General features: G+C 35.4%; 1 protein-coding gene across 1 annotated transcript in view; it reads right to left on the bottom strand.

Annotated features, from left to right (window-relative positions):
• Positions 1 to 4,360: 4,360 nt before the first annotated feature.
• Positions 4,361 to 18,459, bottom strand: part of LOC150083495 (uncharacterized) — a 36,420-nt gene continuing 22,321 nt past the window's right edge. Inside the window, exons 2-3 of the mRNA XM_090378027.1 lie at positions 11,848 to 11,994; positions 4,361 to 5,207 (exon numbers count right to left, since the gene is read on the bottom strand). Coding sequence (XP_090234153.1) covers positions 5,011 to 5,207; positions 11,848 to 11,994 — 344 coding nt within the window. The 3' untranslated portion in view covers positions 4,361 to 5,010. The remainder of the gene's footprint in view (positions 5,208 to 11,847; positions 11,995 to 18,459) is intronic.

Below are 18,459 nucleotides of genomic sequence, written 5' to 3'. Positions count from 1 at the left end.
CCTCAATCAGATGGTTACTTACAGCAAGATAATGCGACGATGCACAAAGCCCAAATCTATGGAATGGTTCGAGGAACATGACAATTTTTCTTTGCTGCAGTGTCTCACAGATCTCAATCCTATTGAACATCTTTGAGATGAGCTGAAAGGGCTGTTCGCTGCACCTCCCGTCGAATCTCAAGGAACTGTGTGGTACTCCAACGTTTTCAGCATCTTCTTGTTCAATCCATGCCTAGACGAATTCAGGCTGGTTTGAAGGAAGTTCAACGCGCTACTAGGTAGATGTACCTAATAAAGTGGCAGCACATTGTATTTTGCCCTTTTATTAGTATAGCTTTACTTTCAAAGTTAATCTGTGAAATGTGTGCGCACATTTCTCTCTAATTAAAGAATCTAGCGAAAGAATAGCACACATTTCGCTAGCAGGCCTTCGATCAGAACTGGGAATGTTATGACAATGTTTTGGTTCTGTATTTGTTACTGTTGCATAATTTGCCTGTTAAGGCAGAAGAGCATTTTTAATTTTCTACAACTGGTGCAGGGAAATAGAAGCAGCCTGTATGAAATGTTTGAGCCAGTCAAGGTCATTTAGTTTAGAGAGGCATTGGGTGTTAAGGACGAAATTTGCTCTTTGTAGGCCAGGACTTGATTTATCAACAAAAGGAGAGGGGGATCTCACTCGTTATGAATTGATAAAAGGTAGTGAGGGTCCTTGCATAATAATAGGTTAGCAATCACAGACTTGGAGATAGTTGTTTGGTTCCAGATGTTTATTTAGCAGTCAGAGGAAATCAATATTCAGCATTAAGTGATTTTATAGATAGCTAGGTGGTATGGAAGACCAAATTACCCATGCATACGTGAAATGCACCTTTGTATAAGCATTTTGTAGATTTTATACCAGTAGGTTCCTGTTTGATGTTCCACAATTCTATTATATTGGTTTATTTCTTTGAAATGCTGAAAAATGCGAATTTCCTCATCGGAAATTGCAATGAGATTTGACTCTTTGAATTCAGTTAAATTGGATAGTTATGCCATTCTTATGTTTTTTTAAAATAAATTTAATTTGGGCTGATTTGCAACAGTTAATTTACAGACCAATTGAAGGTAAAAAGTCTTGAAGTTTAGCTTAGCCAAGTAATCTCTTCAGTTTTTGTGGAGACGTGGTTTGGGTGATCGAAAGTTTCTGATCATCTACACATGATAGCATATTAGGATGGTTGGAGAGGAACTGCACAAGGGCAATGGGAAATAACAAGGTGAGCCCCTCCATATGGAACTTCTCTTGAAGTGTATCCATGCAGAAATCTTGGTGGGTAACTGAAAGATGCCTTTTCCTGAATGATAGCTGCCAAGATTTGAAAAATAATTTCCACTAATATTAAAATAATTTTGTAGAATTATTAATACGGCCAAAACAGTGACTCTATCAAAGACAACCCTGATGTTAAGGGCTTGTTTCAGTTGGCTCAGAAATCACTGCTTCTATTATATCCTTTTCAGGGTTCTTCACATGTTGAGACTACTAATGCCTCCTGAATCAGATGTAAAGGTAAATTATCGTTTGACGATGATTACACTTGATAATTCTCTATAAGCACTTAACAGCTGCAGTTGAGTAGATTCCAAATGTCAAACACCTTACTCAATCACCTTACATTTCTGAACGTTTTCCAGGTGATTTTTCCAATTTGAATTGCCCTAGAATGCAAGGGCAGTTGTCCTCTCTGTTGTATTACCTCCTACTGCACACTGACAACTCTACAATTTGGAAGACCATGGGACCCTGTCTGTTGCTAGCAAAGAGTTTTGCTTTAGATAAGTTTGTAACATTTTCATGCACGTCACACACACTATGATCTTAATTTAAATATTTGATTTTTGCATATAGCCCAAACCTCCACCATACTAATAGTTTCCAGTGTGTACATAGCCTACAACCACATTATTCCTGTCCATGAATGCATACACACAGCAGCATTACCACTACGCTTTTTGAACCGTTGTGGCTGGCTTAATTATAATTAACACCAAATATCGCATCTGCATCAATGCCTCTATTTTTCATGGGACAATTCAGTGGTATCATCACCATCCTCCACACACGGGGTGGAAAAGTCCCGGGTTCGAATCCCCTCGATGACGCAAGGAACTTTTTAATGGGCTTTTTTGCACTTCGTGGCTGGGTTAGTCGGTCTCAGGCATAGAGAGCAAAGGTTCCTACCTTTGCTTCTCTGGACAAAAAAAACCCCAGAAACAGGGGGTTTTTTCGTCCAGCAAAACAGGCAAATCAACCAGAGAACACACGCAATTTACAGACAATACATATGTGGGTATATGTATTAATAATTTACAGGGCGACTCTAATGTAATTGTTTTTTTTTTTTTTTTTTTTTTAGCTTAAGTTCCCAATTTTTTTTTAGGTATTACCAATGGCAAAATTGATGTGACACATTGTATTAGAACGGTTATGTATATAGATTCCAAAGAGGATCGACATCCTCCTTTGGATGTCTGGCCACAAACACAACGTAAAGAGGTCTCTCGAACTTGTTACTCCATTTCAACATGTGATTGTTTCCATAGATCCAGAGTTGACTAATGAATGGGCTGGTGTTTTCATCCTGGAATAAAACATTTAATTAAAAATTTAATCAAGCAAAAGGTAATGCCAAGGATATCTAGAAACAAGTTTCAGTAACAGAAAGAAGTATTAAAATACTTTATTTTTTTTCCAGAAGATATTGCCGACAAACATGGCATTGCTCTACACAAGAGAGCTAACAAATTCTTGAATAACCAAATGTCTACATTTTCTAGATTAATCATATTTTACTGGTTTTCAAACAGACAAATGAAGTGCCGATTTACTTTGTGATCCTTGATATGTGAATGAAATTAGTGAAGTGACTATTCATCGCCGAGTGAACACTGATAAATTACTCATGAGAATATCTATTCTGAAAGTACAATTAACAAGCGAATGGGTTTCATTTGGTTTCAGCACCATTGATTTAAGTCGCAACGAACTTTATTTCATATTTTTAAGGCACCTGCAATATATTTTTGATGTCAAAAGAGGTGTTTAAAACTTTTCACAAGAGGAGAAAAGACATACAAAAAATAGTTCAAATATGGTCCTCCACTCCCATCCCTTAAAAAGTTTGCAGTGTATCTGCCTATGTTTAATCAAAGTCAATCAAAGAGACTCCTATAGATTCAGAACTCTTACAGTAATAAATGACATACATTCTAAATATTTGTACCGAAACTAAATTGAAGTTTTATGCACAAATATTCTTTTTCTGTTCAACTTGCAAAAGAAATTTCTTTAAGTGTACAAGTTGTCCACTCGGTGGAGGAGGAATAAGGTTAGATCCATCCTTGCTAAACATTTCTCTGAACGAAACAGATGACACATTCAGATACTATGCAGCTCTCAGCACCCTTCCATCCCTGTTGTGTGGCTCTGAGTCCGATAAATATACTGCATTAATGGCCATTAAAACTTCTATAACACTGGTATAAATTCTCATTAAGGAAACGAAAGACAGGAAAAAGTTGTTCAAAAAATTCATTTTTCATGCATAGTAATGCAAAAATTTCCTTCACAGGTGACTGAGACAAATGAGGAAAAAATTGTTGAAAGTTTATTGGTAGATAGCCAGTATGACATTTACATACAGTTTCGGGCCTAAAGAAGGCCAAATCTAGATAAACTAAAAGTTTGAGTCTTTAAGCAATCTTGCCTCTTCTTCCCACGATTGCTCCGATGTTCACAATACACGTGTCGTGGGGAGGTAAATTTTCTGCTGAGAGTTTATATTACTCTAATAGCTCAGTTTCGTACAAAAAAAGACTTTTGATAATGCTGCTTAACTTAACCCAAGCTACTTGTTTTGTATTCCACTGGAGGGAATAAAACTACCTCTGATGGGATGGTAATTACCATCAAAATGAGTGGTGAAATATTCAAAATGCTTTAATAAAAATATTTTTTAGTAAAATACCTCAGTAGGTATCTTAAGAAAATTAACTAAGAAACGTAAGGTTGCCTAGTCAGGAAAATCGCAAAGTACTTCCATTTAACCAACCTGTATTTTGTTAAGTTACTTTGTTTTCTCCAATAGTAGGGGGAAAATATGCAACTTAATTGTTTCAAACTAGCTTGGCTATTGCAATTCAAATTTCCAAACTATCTGGATTATTGAAATTGCAATTCTAATTTCTAACAAGCCCCACCTTGCCCTACAACTTCAGAGTCCTTAAAATAAGGTGGCAAGTTTTCAGGTGAGAAAACTGTACGGTGGAAAAAAAGTTGGTACAAAGAATAAATGTGGCAAGAAAAAAAAAAAAAAAAAAAAAACAACTTGAAAATTGTCTGAAAATTGAAATAGCTTAGCTTCCGGATTGGCAAGTTTGAAAGGGGTGATAAACAGATTACGTCGATCAATACTTAAATTAAATTAATCACATTGTAATATTTCTATGAGAAATTAATTTCCCACCACAATTAAAGCATTCATATTAGAGTTTACTATTGAGCTCTTAGAAAGACCAGCCACCCTTCCAAAAGAGGTTTATAAATTTAGATTTAATTTTTAGTTAAAAACTAGAAAATTATGAAAATGTTAAACAAAGTATCCATGCAAATATCACAAAATACTGAAGTGATGTGCCTAAACATCGTGGCCTCAAAAAGCAGGAGAAAAAAAAAGCTTTGTCCAGTAATTAACAAAATAACCGAATTTAAGTGATGAAAAATAACCATATAAATCTGGCCAATGTACACTATAGGCTAAACGTCTTCACAAATATTAACTGGTGAATGGAGGCCGATTAGCAGTATGACTGTATAATAACCATGTCAGATGAGATCTCCGAATTCCAAATTGTCGTGTAATAAAGTCGATTGTTTCTTTCTCCGCTTAGAAATGAATCCCAATTACTACTGCGCAGCCATGTTGGACTAAAACGTTTGCTGATGTTTCTAGCACTGATTTTTAATCATAGAATCACCATCAACGACAGTCCTAAAATGAAGAAAACAGAAAATTTCGCGCTGATCACTGAAGCTTCATTACACTTAGGCGAGAAACAGTTACAAACATTTTGCCTCCCGCCTAGGCCAGCTTTGTAATAGCAGGGCTTTTCGGGATCACCTCGAGTAGCACACTGTCGTATTATTCGTTTACGATCTTCCTCTGAAAAACAAAAGACCATTAGTTAGCATTTAAAATTACAATTCTCATATTGAAAAGAAACTGGATCAAAATCATGTTATTTCATATTAAAAAAGAAAAAAAAAAAAAAGTGTAAGGAGATAATGCTTACACCTGTTCACTCTTAATGTAGTATCGTGCACAACTTTTGGGCAACTCCTATTTCCTATATTCTGCCAGTTGCATTGATTGTTATTATTTGGTTTTTTCAGGAGCATTAGCAACTAAGGCCATGTTGCTCCGGGGATATGCGGTCGTCATTTCTTGACCTTTCCGCATTCTCCGTATTTGGTTGTCACAGGATCGAACCCCGGTCTAATCAAGAAGCGTGTGCTACGCACTGCTGCTCCTGCCCACCTGGCTACGGAGGCACCCAGTTGTATTGAATCGGACCTTTATTTTCCAGCGAGATAATTCCATCCCAACTAATTCAGGATTACATACTGCTTTTGATGACAAAGGAGTGCAACAACTGAGCTGACTGTCCTAAAGTACCCATTCGAGAGTCAGACAAATATGGCCCACGCCAAGTACTGCAATGAAGATTGCACTGTGTGTGCGTGAGAGAGTGCCATCAATCAGGTCAAAGGAAGATAAAAGTTAAAATTGGACATGTCCGTGAAAAATACTTGACTAAGAAATTATCAGGGGTTGAAAGAAAAGATTCATTTTACACAAGAGTATTTTCATTTTGGCTCATTTGTAAAAAATGGGATGGAACCTTCTCCTAATGGATACAAATAAAAAATAAAATAGATGCGTAATCATATCGCACTGTGACATATCAGTTTCTAATTTTATGATTGAAAACTACGAAATCTGTTCAATAGCCAAATCTTGCTGAATATTTCAAAATATTGGTCTTTATAAATATCGAATATTTTGCGGTAAATCCATATAATAGTACTGATTTATGAGCCTATTAGAAGTTATACAAAAGTAATTTCTGGGACGTGTTCTATGGTCCATAACAAGAAAGGGGAAATAAAATTCAGAACATGTCTGATTTTAAAAAAAAAGGTTACAGGATCGCTGTTTGAATTTAAAAAAAAAAAAAAAAAAAAAAATGGCCATGGAGGGAGTCAAACCGGTTTTCCCCGAGCTGTAAGTCTCAACCACTCACTGGAGGCAACTTATTCCTGTTATTAACAAGTCGCTATCTAAAAGAAACTTTCCTGCAATCCACTCTAAACTTATCAATCTGAATCTGTGCCCCCTATAACAGTAAAATTTTCAGCCTCATTCATTTTACACACTTCAATATGATCTCTAAGGTCTTCAATGGTGAAATATAAAATAATAATAAGCAAACATGCGCCCAGCACGAATAAACATTTTTACTAGGGATGCATCTGCTTATTCTTATTATATTTTACCATTGAAAACTCCAATTATTTTCTAAAGTTCAAACATGGCTTCATAACGGTTCACTTTTAATGGTTGTTCTTTGGAACACTGATTATAACGGAAAAATAAACCCACATTATTACTCATTTTATTTATTTCATATTTATTTATATTATTATTTTATTTTTTTTGCACACACTTCGAATCATTTTATATATCCACATCGCTACCAAGATATCAGTTATAATCAATGTTCGAAAGGGCAACCGGAATGCAATTTGGACCCAATTATCCCGCCGTGTATAATTTCTTGAATTATTTAATATATGTCTTTTATAATTTTTCATTCTTTAAGCAATATTTTATGAAAAAAAAAATAATTAAAAGTAATTATCACTTTGATCACAAGGTGGCGCAACTATAGTGATACGCTAACATGATCTCAAAAAAAAAAAAAAAAAAAAAAAAAAAAAACACACACGGAAATGCCATCTTGGCACAGTTCCAAGAAAAATGCATTAGCATGAAAGATGCTATTGCAAGATCCGAGGACAATATTCCCGGAAAATTACTTCATTACCTAGTGATGATAATATTCCCAGAACGATAGTTTACTACATCTTATCCGGATTACCTACATTTATATTAGGTTGTCTGACCGTCCATGATACCCGTACCTTTTTAAGCCGGGTATTAGCACACTGAAACCAGCAAAGCCATGACCCAGCGGAATTATGAAACCCCCGATTGTTGAAACCGTTACACTGCGATCGACTTGCGACACGCTGTTGCATACGTTGTCATACGTTTTCGCAAATAGTACCTGGCTAGTTTCCTTAATTACTCTTCCAGTACCACGTAGGGGAAAGTAACCACGTCTTTAAACTGCATCGATCATGCCTAGTTGATTGATAAGGAGCAGAGAGAAACGACACAGGGGTGCAGAGAGAACGAACCATGTCTCAGATGGTCGGAAAGTGACTTATTTCCGTTTTTCGGTGACGTCATCAGAAAAATTATTACTAACAATCAGTTGTGACAGACCGGAATCTTGTATGGCAATCAATGTAAAGATGAGGCCAACTAAGATGACTCTGGCTGAGGTATCGTAGCAAGTTCGTGGAAACTGAATCGAACGTTGGCGTTTCTTAAAAGTAATGTGAAATATGACGAACAACCAAAAAACAAAATGTAATTTTTAATTACATTTTTTTAAAAAAATATTAAGTTCTTCTTTTGATGCCGTCTCCTATTGGCGGTTGGCGATCACGACGTTGTACTTCTGTCTTGGACGAGATGAAAGAGATCCTCAGCTGATCTGCCAGTCCAGTTGCAGATGTTTTTCTGCCATGAAAAAGTTTCCTCCTCCCCACTCTCCTCTATTTTCCTATTCTCTATTTATTATGAAAAAGATCCTCAGCTGATCTGCCAGTCTAGTTGCAGATGTTTTTCAGCCATGAAAATTTCCTCCTCCCTACTCTATTTTCCCCTCTAAAATATGATTAAATTAATATTTTAAAATATTATTTTTATCGCCCGTTTTTTAAGCTATTGCATATTTACTATGAAGCCTGACATAGCCGAGTGGTCAGAGCGCGAGTGCGGTAGCACACGCTCTTTGAGTAGACCGGGGTTCAAAGCCCGTGACTGCTAAAATACAATTAACAAATTGTATTGGTTGATTGATTTATTGTAAACTCCACTGACCTGGTGGTCGTGCCGGATTATAAACAAGAACTTTTTCTTTTTTTTTCCACAGACAAAACATATTTGCTAACGTCAGTTGTACTGGTTTCTTCCGTGACAATTCAAACCACGATATTTTGATGAAAGTGAAATGCAAAATTTCGGAATGTAATGGTTAAATTCTGTTTAGACTCCAAGCCAACCACAGAAAGTCAGTTCATAAACAAGATATAGAGAACACATGAACATCAACGCATTTAGCACTCATCACGCGAGTCTGAACAGTGGTCAACTCAAAACACTAATACTATTGTACCCTTACGCTTGACTTGGCTATAGCACTGAATGATCAAAGGATGCAGAGGTATGGGTCTTTCATGCCTATCTTCGACAACTAGATTTCTAGACAAGAACCATTTCTTCACTTGGGATACATTTAAGTTCTTTACAAAAAAGTAAAAATATACCTTTATTTTTATTAAATAATTTTCCCCCCCTAGAGATATCTCCTGATTAATTTTTAAGGGAGGCATCACATCTTATGATGAATCGTTAAATATTCGCTGCCCCTCATCTGACAGCCTTCAGGCCTAACATGTTCCAAAACTAACGCTAAAATTTCTCCACCTCTGCAGATTGTGTAGTTATACAAGTTCTTTTACGAATAAACTGGTATTATTTATTTAATGGGAGCGTGTCAAAGTGCAGTAACATTTTTCTGGGACACGTGGATTGGTAAAAACTATAGTAATCGAAAATTTTACGTTATGTTCGCGAGAGTGATGGAATAAAAATAAAACAACAAACATTTAAACGATCGACGATATAAAAATAATAAATCTACAACTGACATTAAAAACACCACCACCACCACCAAAAATATATTAAGTAAATTTTCATAAGCAGTGAAACTAAGAACAGTGGCAAAGTGACACTTATCATTCCACATAGCAATCTTTTATCTTTTCTTGACAGCACATTTCAGAATGTCCATGCACTATTAAACACGCGGATTAGCACGTTGTACATTATGCATGCTGTCTACTGCATAAAACCTAAGTCAGACTTTCCTTAATAAAAAATAATAATAACAATAATAATAAATAAAATAATCTATTCGGTTTTAAGTAGGGCGTTTCGGAGATGATTTCCATGTAAAATACTAATTTTAAAAGAAATGACGGTAACCATAAACGAACTATACGCGCATAACTATCAGTAATTCGGACTAATTGCCGAAATTTCACAGCCAAGTATTAAAAATGTACATTGTAGATTTAGCTTCGTGGCTTTGCATTTTATTCTGCTTAGGTCTTATTTTTTCACCCAGCTTTCTATTTCTAAATATTCTAACCTCTAGAGATCCGTGGTTAGGAACGTGCGTGAGAATGTAATATCTGAGAAATTTTAGCATTCTCATTTATTAGTTCTGCTGTTGTACAGTTTTATTGCTCCCAGACTACTGTTTCAAACTTATCTGCAACCTCCCCTACAATGACGAAAGCTAGTGAATTAAAAGTAGGCCGAAAAGCACTCATAACCAAGTATTTTATTGCTATTTACACGATAAACATAACCAGAATGAATTGTCTAATGTGGGGTACTAGTCTTGATGAAATGGAAAACCCTAATAAAAGGCAGTTATTTATCTTAAGCTTCTGGGGATGCCAGATAAGATATCTGCATACGTCAAAGCTTTATGACTTACTGTGCCCCTGTATTAAGCACCTAGCCGATGGATTTTATTACCACCAAAATTATCTTTATGATTTTCAATTTGTTAACGCAACAAGTAGCTTCAGGAACTTCGCCTCTATCAAATATTAATGATGGAAAAGGTTTTTTTTTTTTTTTTTCCCCTATTACAATATAATGGCACAACACTGTTTTTAAAACCACCGGACTAGGCCTATATTAGTTCTTAAGGGCTAATTGCGTCGGGAGGGGAATAAGATATACACACATAGGTCGTGTGTACTCAAAATACGAGCTTTTAGGAACAGCAAGAAAGCGATGAAAAAAAATTTTCCAGTCCAATCGAAGTACCTCTACTACTCATTTTTCAACTTAATTTAGAACGTGAAGAATAATCTCTGGGGAGATTATTCGGGCAGCTGTGTCGCGTCTTCAAGATATCAGTGCTTATTCAATGACTGACAAAGTTGAGACCAATGCAAAATATAATATTGTTTACAATAAATCATCCCAAAAGGTGGAAGTACCATCGGTGAGCATCCGCTTGGATCATTTTGTAAAACAAGTCTGTTATTGTGAAAACAAGCATCAAAAGAAGTCATCTTCTCTAAATCAAAATGGCCACTCATATCATTGTGGTCCATGTGGTGGACTAAACAAAATTCAAGTTGAATACGGAATTAAGTTTAGACGACTTTCTACATTAAAAGAAGCCAGTAAAGAAGTGACTTAAGTTCCGTAAAACCGGACGAACGTCTCCCGGAAAAAGAGACCAAACGTTAGCGACAACGAGAAATTCTGTAGTTGCCAAGGAAAAGGCTGACCACATCGCAAAAGAAGTGGACGTGAAACAAATGTTACTCCAGAGAAATGTGTACATGCTGAACGTTCTTTCATAATGAATAAAGTGGTTGAGTTGGATGATCTTTTCAGAGGGACTGTACTGATCACAATGAATGAGAACTTTCTTTGAAGCATCTGGTTTTCTAATGGACGTCAAATGCAGTTGTATCGGCGAACACGTATCTTAATTTCCAGTGGTCAGCTAAATTTGCTGAGAAACCCTTGTACACCGAACATGACAATGTTGTGGGCCATTTCGGGCTTTGAGGTCGAGTGTGCTGTTACTATGAACCAGGTGCGTTATGGCGACATCATTTTATCGCTGAACCGGAACAGTCCTGTTACTCCAGGAACGTAAACTTAAAGAAAAGCAATGTTTTCGACAGAATGTTCAACATCTCATACGGAGACTCTGAACATGGACTAATTGTGGCAACCAGCTTATCGCTGGTGTGACGAAAACCACCCGATGACTTATCAAGAAGTTTTTAGCGATTCAGTAGCAAGAACAACGGAAAGCAAGATATGATCTAAACAGAGACCATTAGAAAGATGTTTTCAAACCTAACAAAAAAGGGCGCTTTAATTATTCGCCAATGTATTATTCTTAAATAATCGATTCTGTAATTAAAGGTTACTAATATATTTGTCAATACTGCCGAATGATTTATGGATTCATTTTGTGGTTATGCAATCTATTTGGTCCGCTATTTAAGTAACACGAACTTACTTTTTTTTTAAATATGGGGTATTCAATTTCATAGTCTACTTCAAATTGCGTAGACTGACTAGGGCTATTTTTTCGTACGAAAAAATAAAAAAAAAAAAAAAACATGTTCAAGAAATGAGGGCAGTGACTTCATTATGCACAGCAATTAACAGTAATCTACTTATCAGACATATCAAGTAACACTAATCAATTTAAATTTTTCAAAACTCCTACCCTATTTGCAGTTCTTAAAAGGCATTCTGAATACAAAATGATAATGAAGAATTACTGTATTAACGTAAATTTATAAAACACAGAAAATCTATTCCGAGATAAACTTACGTTCCAGCATTTTAAAGTCAATCCACTGTTCTATAGTCCGGCAAGAGGTATGATTTGCGCTGCAGTTCACCACATACCTGTCATCAATGACAATGGAGCAATCGCTGTCGTCCCTAGAGTTACACTCGTAACATTCAACAGAAGAACCTGGAAAGAAGGAAAGTGCCAAAACAATTATATAAACTATGTATATTCAAATAAAATACACAATAAATTCACACCCAAGTCTGAAAGCATGAGTGTGCGAAGTCTAATTTGTCTGGCAAGCTGCCAATCAAACAGCATGTCGTCTACTCATAAGAAGTTTGCACATCAGATTTTAATGAAAAAAGAAAGATACCAGTCGCATAATTTATTCAACCAAAACAAGGAGTGTGCACCAAGCACCTATCATTGCCAAGAGAATAACAAAAACTGCAGCAAGTGCTGTATAAGTCTGGACGGTATAAATGATTACTGATATAAAATGTCTGTCCCTATATTTATAAAATAGTCTTCATTATTCGGTTTTTTTTTTTTTTTTTTTTTTTTTTGTTAGCGAAATGTCAGTATGAAGTCGGTAGTTCTTTCATCTATTTCAAAAATAGCTGAGATTATGTACCATAGAAGAATTTGTTGAATTTCTACACCCTGTTTATGGAATCCACAGGAAAACCCATCCTTTTTTTTTTTTGTTAAAATTTAACAAAAAAGTCAGCCTAAGTACAACCACCTGCGGTACTAATCTCAAGACTATTTCATATAATTGTCCCAATTTAATTTCAGACTGAAGTTCCCTAAATTTCAATGCACTCACCCCATCTTTGTATAGCCTCAATATAACAGGAGATTCTTTATATATCCGATTTCAAAAATTGGCACCCAGACATCCTACAGTAAACAAGACACCCAAACTCAGTAAATCGGGCACAGTACTAAAAAGGTTGCCAACCAGTGATCTAAAGTTCCCAGATGGGTAAACTCCTTAATTAACCGGATTATGATAATTAAAGTAACCAACCCGAATAAGAAGCAAAATAAAGTTTGAGTAATAACTTCTGTAATGAGAACAAGAGAAATCAATAGTAGAAAAAATTAGCATTTTTATTTTTTTACTCCGATTTTACAGTTACAGTTTTTTTTTTTACCCAAGGCAAACGGCTTATTCTGTAACTCCTCTTTAAGCGAAAACTAAAAGCCGCTTCATCTGCCCTTGTTTCTAATATAGATTAAGAACTATTGAATTACCAGATGAAAAATCGATTCATTTAAGAAGCAAGGTGCGGATTCGGGTCAGTACGTGGATCAATCAAAGTTTATCCTTTAAGAAATGCGTGTCCTTAGTGATTATGATAATTCAATTCGGAAAAATCTACAAATCCAAAGAAATAGCATGCTCCAAACTACTACTGCTGATTTTCAGAAGAAAATCTACGAGTCTTGTAGGTAAAGGATAAATGAAAGAGAAATAGCCAATATAATACATTACAGTACAGAGCAATAAAATAAAGACTGTTTCCTAAGTTAGGCGTTGCGTTAAGCGCCACAGAAACTTGGACTGTGATGCGTTAATATTGTGCATCTAACTACATGAATCCTTCGGTCGGTTTGCTGGAATTAAAACCAGTTTCTGGAAGGCAGAAAACTGTAACCCTCGCTTGAGACCGATTAACTCAGCCACGCTGTGAAAGAAAAAAAAAAACCTCGCGCCCCTGCTGAACTCGGGCCTTTTCCACCCAGCATGGGGAGGAAGGCGATTATTTTCACTGTGTTCACCTGAGAGGGGGGAAAAAAAGTGCAAAAATCATTTGCAACGAACAGTTATGAAACTGATGTCACGTTAAAGGATAAAAAATAATAATTGTAACAGATTTATATTATGAGTGCCGACTTGTCTCCTTATGCAAGTTTTTTTTTTTTTTTTGGTGCCACAGAAAGGGAGCAAAGACTACTTATATAACTGACATGAGACACCTTCATTTTTTTTTTTTTTTTTTTCTATTAAAAATACAGTTACATGACACCATCTACAAGGACAAGAAGCGAGTTTTTAATAATATATATGCCAGTATTTTTCCTATAATCATGTTAATCTTTATTCCGTTTATAAAGATCTATAAACGGAATAGAATATTTTAAAATTCTTAATGCTATTTTCTAGTGATGACAGCAAAAATCATCATTCAAATGCTGTAATGTCTAAAAAAACTGGTCTGGTAAGGCTCAATTACAGATATGTAAAATAACGCTGCATGTAGGTCATTCACTCTATAGCGAGTTCACCATTAACGACTATGACAAACAAGTTAGGTAATGTACGCAATGTGTTACATTTTACACGAGTTCGATTTTTAAATTAAGAAATTATTGCATTTTTCTTTTTCTGTGATTAATAGACGTAAAATGTAAAATAATAAATTAGTAATTAATTGGCAACAAGATAATTAGTTAACTAGTAATATATACAAAACGTAACTATTTCACAAAACTGCATATGTTTTGTAATGCTTATTTCTTACTGGATTTTTAATAAAAACTGAAAAGCAGCACCACAGATAAGCAGTTAAATATTTTTGTTATGTACTTTATTTTCTTCCTAGATTTTAATAACAATTGAAAGATAACGCGCGTATTTCAAGTTTCTATCGTGATTAGTATATCAAACAATTATAATAATTCATGATTTATGTATTTAGTAAACTGATAACAAAAAAGAGCTCGTCAAAAAACAATCATTCATATGCGCGAACTGAACATTTCGTTTCTGCGCATCCTCCATCGCTCTAATCAGAGCGCAGTACTTCAGCTACAATATATGGATAGCCTATGTCAAAATGTCCAACATTTTCTGACTCGGACCAAGGCAGATAAAGTTGAAGGTCGCGACAAGTTTTAACAAGGATATTAGAAAACATACCTCAATAGGTAACTGCAGCCAAAATTGCCAAGGAACTTATGGAAACAGAGGAAGGTTTGAAACGGAAAACCTTTAGATGGTACTTTTCGGTACTGTAAGAAATATTTTTTGCAATTTTTTTAAGCTACATATAATTGAAAACAGTCATATTCCAATGGCTGTTGTTACCAGAAAAAAAAAAAAATAAAACAGAAGCAACACACAAGACATTGCGTAGGCTATTGAGTGAAATGCGTAGAGTTGGAATTTCCCCCAACAATTCGTGGTTGTAGACTTTGAAAAGGCCATCCACAACGCTTTATTTACCACTTGGCGAAATGCAGTAGTAATGAGCAGATGCTGCAGAACTGAGATAGAAGAAATATGGATAGCCAAGCTGGTAAATGGATACGCTGGCTGTTTGGTTTGTCTGCTTATCTCCACATGAAGTTGCAGACTCTTTCACCTTTGATTTGAGGAAATTCAGCCACAAGGTGAAACAATAACCAAAATAGTTGATTAATTAGTTGAAAATTATATAGCACATACAATAAAAACGCATGTGAAAGTTTTCATTCACGGTTCGATGCCATTCATTTAGTGCCAGCTTCTACGAAATGTATCCAAATTTATTCTAAATTCTGGAAGTTTTGAAAATCTTCCAAACCGCTTACGTAAAGTGCCAGAGTATTTAAAAAAATAATAATAAATAAATAAATATAAAGCCGTTAGACGTCAGAAAATTAAATGAGCAGCTCAATAATTATAAGAAAGGCACTAATCACTACATTTAGTTCACTAAAATTTATTATTTGTATAAATTTAAATAATTTCATAGTGATTTGAATTACGTCGCATTTTAGGGAAAATGCCTCAGGTATTCACAATATGAGATATACATAACGATGCCAATTTTAACTATTTAGTAGTTAGCTGCGAGCAGATCTGATGCATTTGCACTAACTTGAAAGCACGTTAACTCACTACGCAACTTGAGGCTTTTGCCCTAAAATGCGACGTGATTCGATTACTACACACCATCAGGCATCTCTCTCATATTGTTGAATTATATTTTGCAACTGCCTTGCCATCATCGCAACACCAGGGTACCTCCCCCACCGAAGAAGAGCCAAATAGCCCTGAAACGGTCACCAGAGGAAGCCTGGAGTTTCCAAGAATAGGTAACAACATTCTCTACTGGGATAGCGTTGCCTATTCGAGGGGTTTGAGTGATGTGAGTATGAGGAGTAACTGTCCCTTTCCTCTTTCGACGGCATTTCTTCTTCTCCTACTATCACTTTCCTACAACTTTTTTTTTTTGCTTTTCTAAGTCTAATAGGGGCAGTATGAGGATAAGAGTATTTTATTCCATACCATTTTTCAAACGGTGCAGTCTGGGTGGTGGCATCCGCTGAGAATAAGTAACAATAGTCTTCTCCTATGTTGAAGAGTTACTTATTCGAGGTAGTGCAATACCATGGAAGCTCGTTGTGAAGGTATTCGCAATATGAGATACATAATGATGATAATCTTATAACTATTTAGTAGTTAGCTGCGAGTAGATCTGATGCAGTTGCACTAACTTCTAAGCATAATTTCATAGTATATTTGAATTTATGGTTTTGTGTACGATTTTCCAATGAAAAGGCACCAACGTCTATCGTGCATATTTTTAATTAAAATAAGCGAGATGATCCTACACTGTATATTATTATTATGGTTTTCAACTTCAGTATAATTGTAATTTTGAATAGTGATTTTTGTATGTGGCGTGACTCTAGAAATTCAATAAAAAAAAAAAAAAAAAAATTTGGTTGCAAAGTGATGCTTTAACAAAAACAAATGGATAGATTATAATCCCTTAATACCCGTACCTATATACCCTTTGTGAGCCCTAAGTTTAACTCTGAAGGGGTAGGGGGTGAGCATAATACTTAGGGCTGCATACATATCCGTCAGAGGTACAGCCCTAGCCTATGTGATATGCACGAAAAAAAAAAAAATAATAATAATAAATATATTTCCATTTGTCCGATTTGAAATTGGGGATCGCAATTTTTTTATAAAAAGACTTAATACATAAAACCATAAATTCAAATATACTATGAAATTATGCTTAGAAGTTAGAGTGTAGAGTGTGTTTAGTGTCAAACGGCACCAGGGGTTTGGTTTCCCCCATCTCCGCGGGCTATACATTGTGAGTGTGAAACAGAACACTGTCAAGAGGTTTAAAAGTGTATGGATTTTGTACATGTGTAGTGTCGTGTACCGTTGTTCCTCTGGTCATTTAGCCGCTGGGCCCCTAATGGGACCCAACGTTGTCCACACTCTGCCTCGTGGAGGCAGACCAGGTACACCAGTATTATAGTTATTTACTCCGGCAGGTCCTGCCACCTAATTTCCTGAGATTTCGGTGGCAAGGACCTTAAAAAAAAATAAATAAATAAAAAAAAACGTTATAGTTATGGGTTAGTGCAACTACATCAGATCTACTCGCAGCTAACTACTAAATAGTTATAAGATTAGCATCATTATGTATACATTTTTTATAAAAAGAGCCAAATATAAAATTTCAACTAAACTAGAGTAGTTTTTATAAGTAGTTATATGCGGACAGACAGTGAAAACAAAAAAGGCATTATGAGCATAAGATACTCCCAGTTCAGAAGAAACTGAACAAAATGTGATCATCAAATTATATCAACTAATAAAAGATTAGCTGATATAATTCGATATACGTCTGCTACAATAAATGAATTTTTTTCGCCAATGAAGAATTTAAAATATATTTTTAACAAAATTAAAAATATTTTAATTTTAAAATAAACGCATGTGAAAGTTTTCATTCCCGGTTCAATGCCAGCTAACTAAATGCATCCAAATTTATTCGTTTCTGGAAGTTTTGAAAAATTTTCCAAACCCATATTTTAAGACTAACGTTTTCCAAATGCTCGTCTCAAAATATGCCTTTGGGAGGCAGAAAACATCTTCAGTAAGAGAATTGGTCGACAATAATGAATTAATAACAGAGACCTCGCTCAACTTAAAATTTTTAATGTTTTTTTTTAATTTTTAATAATTAGCCAAACAACGCCATTAGTCCTATAGGGCAGAAGATTATCATTAAATGCTATTATTTGGGAAAATCTGCATCTTGACACTTTTCCGTTTTAAATTTGGGGTACGTTGACTGAAAAGTTAGAGCAAGAATTACAGAATTAAAACTTGGTCAAACTGTAGTATGTATGACAAAGATAGAAAAAAAAAAGTTATTAACGTTGCACATGACTTACCCAACGATCTTTGGTACAAGGTGACCAATGGAGACTGCACGAAACTTATACGAAAAAAAATACATGGTGTTCAAAACTTGAATTACAACCATATCCGGAAAAATTTAGTAGTGTATAAAAACTTTGAAGTGCAGTCTGAAAGGGGGCTGGGAAAGCAGCAAATAAAGTTTGTCTCTCAGCATCCATGAATTAACTCGGCATTCAACCCAGTCCAGTCCGGTCCGGTCCAGTGTCTCAGGTCATTCACCTCTTTCTTCCTCCTCAGGATCCCATTATCTTGCTCTAGTGCAATTTGTGGTATTTCATCCTTTTAGAAGGATGCCCACAGTACGTTAATTTTCTCCTCTGCATTGTCTTTATTTAGTAAGTCTTTGCCATTGTAGAACTCCATTACTAACTTTGCTTGCCCAATTCGACTCTCAAGACTCTCCGTAGGCACCAAGA

Source organism: Mastigoproctus giganteus, chromosome 7 (genome assembly GCF_048544385.1).
Source record: "Mastigoproctus giganteus isolate SK-2022 chromosome 7, ASM4854438v1, whole genome shotgun sequence".
Lineage (NCBI taxonomy): Eukaryota > Metazoa > Arthropoda > Arachnida > Uropygi > Thelyphonidae > Mastigoproctus > Mastigoproctus giganteus.
This window is presented reverse-complemented; position numbering and strand designations above follow the sequence as displayed.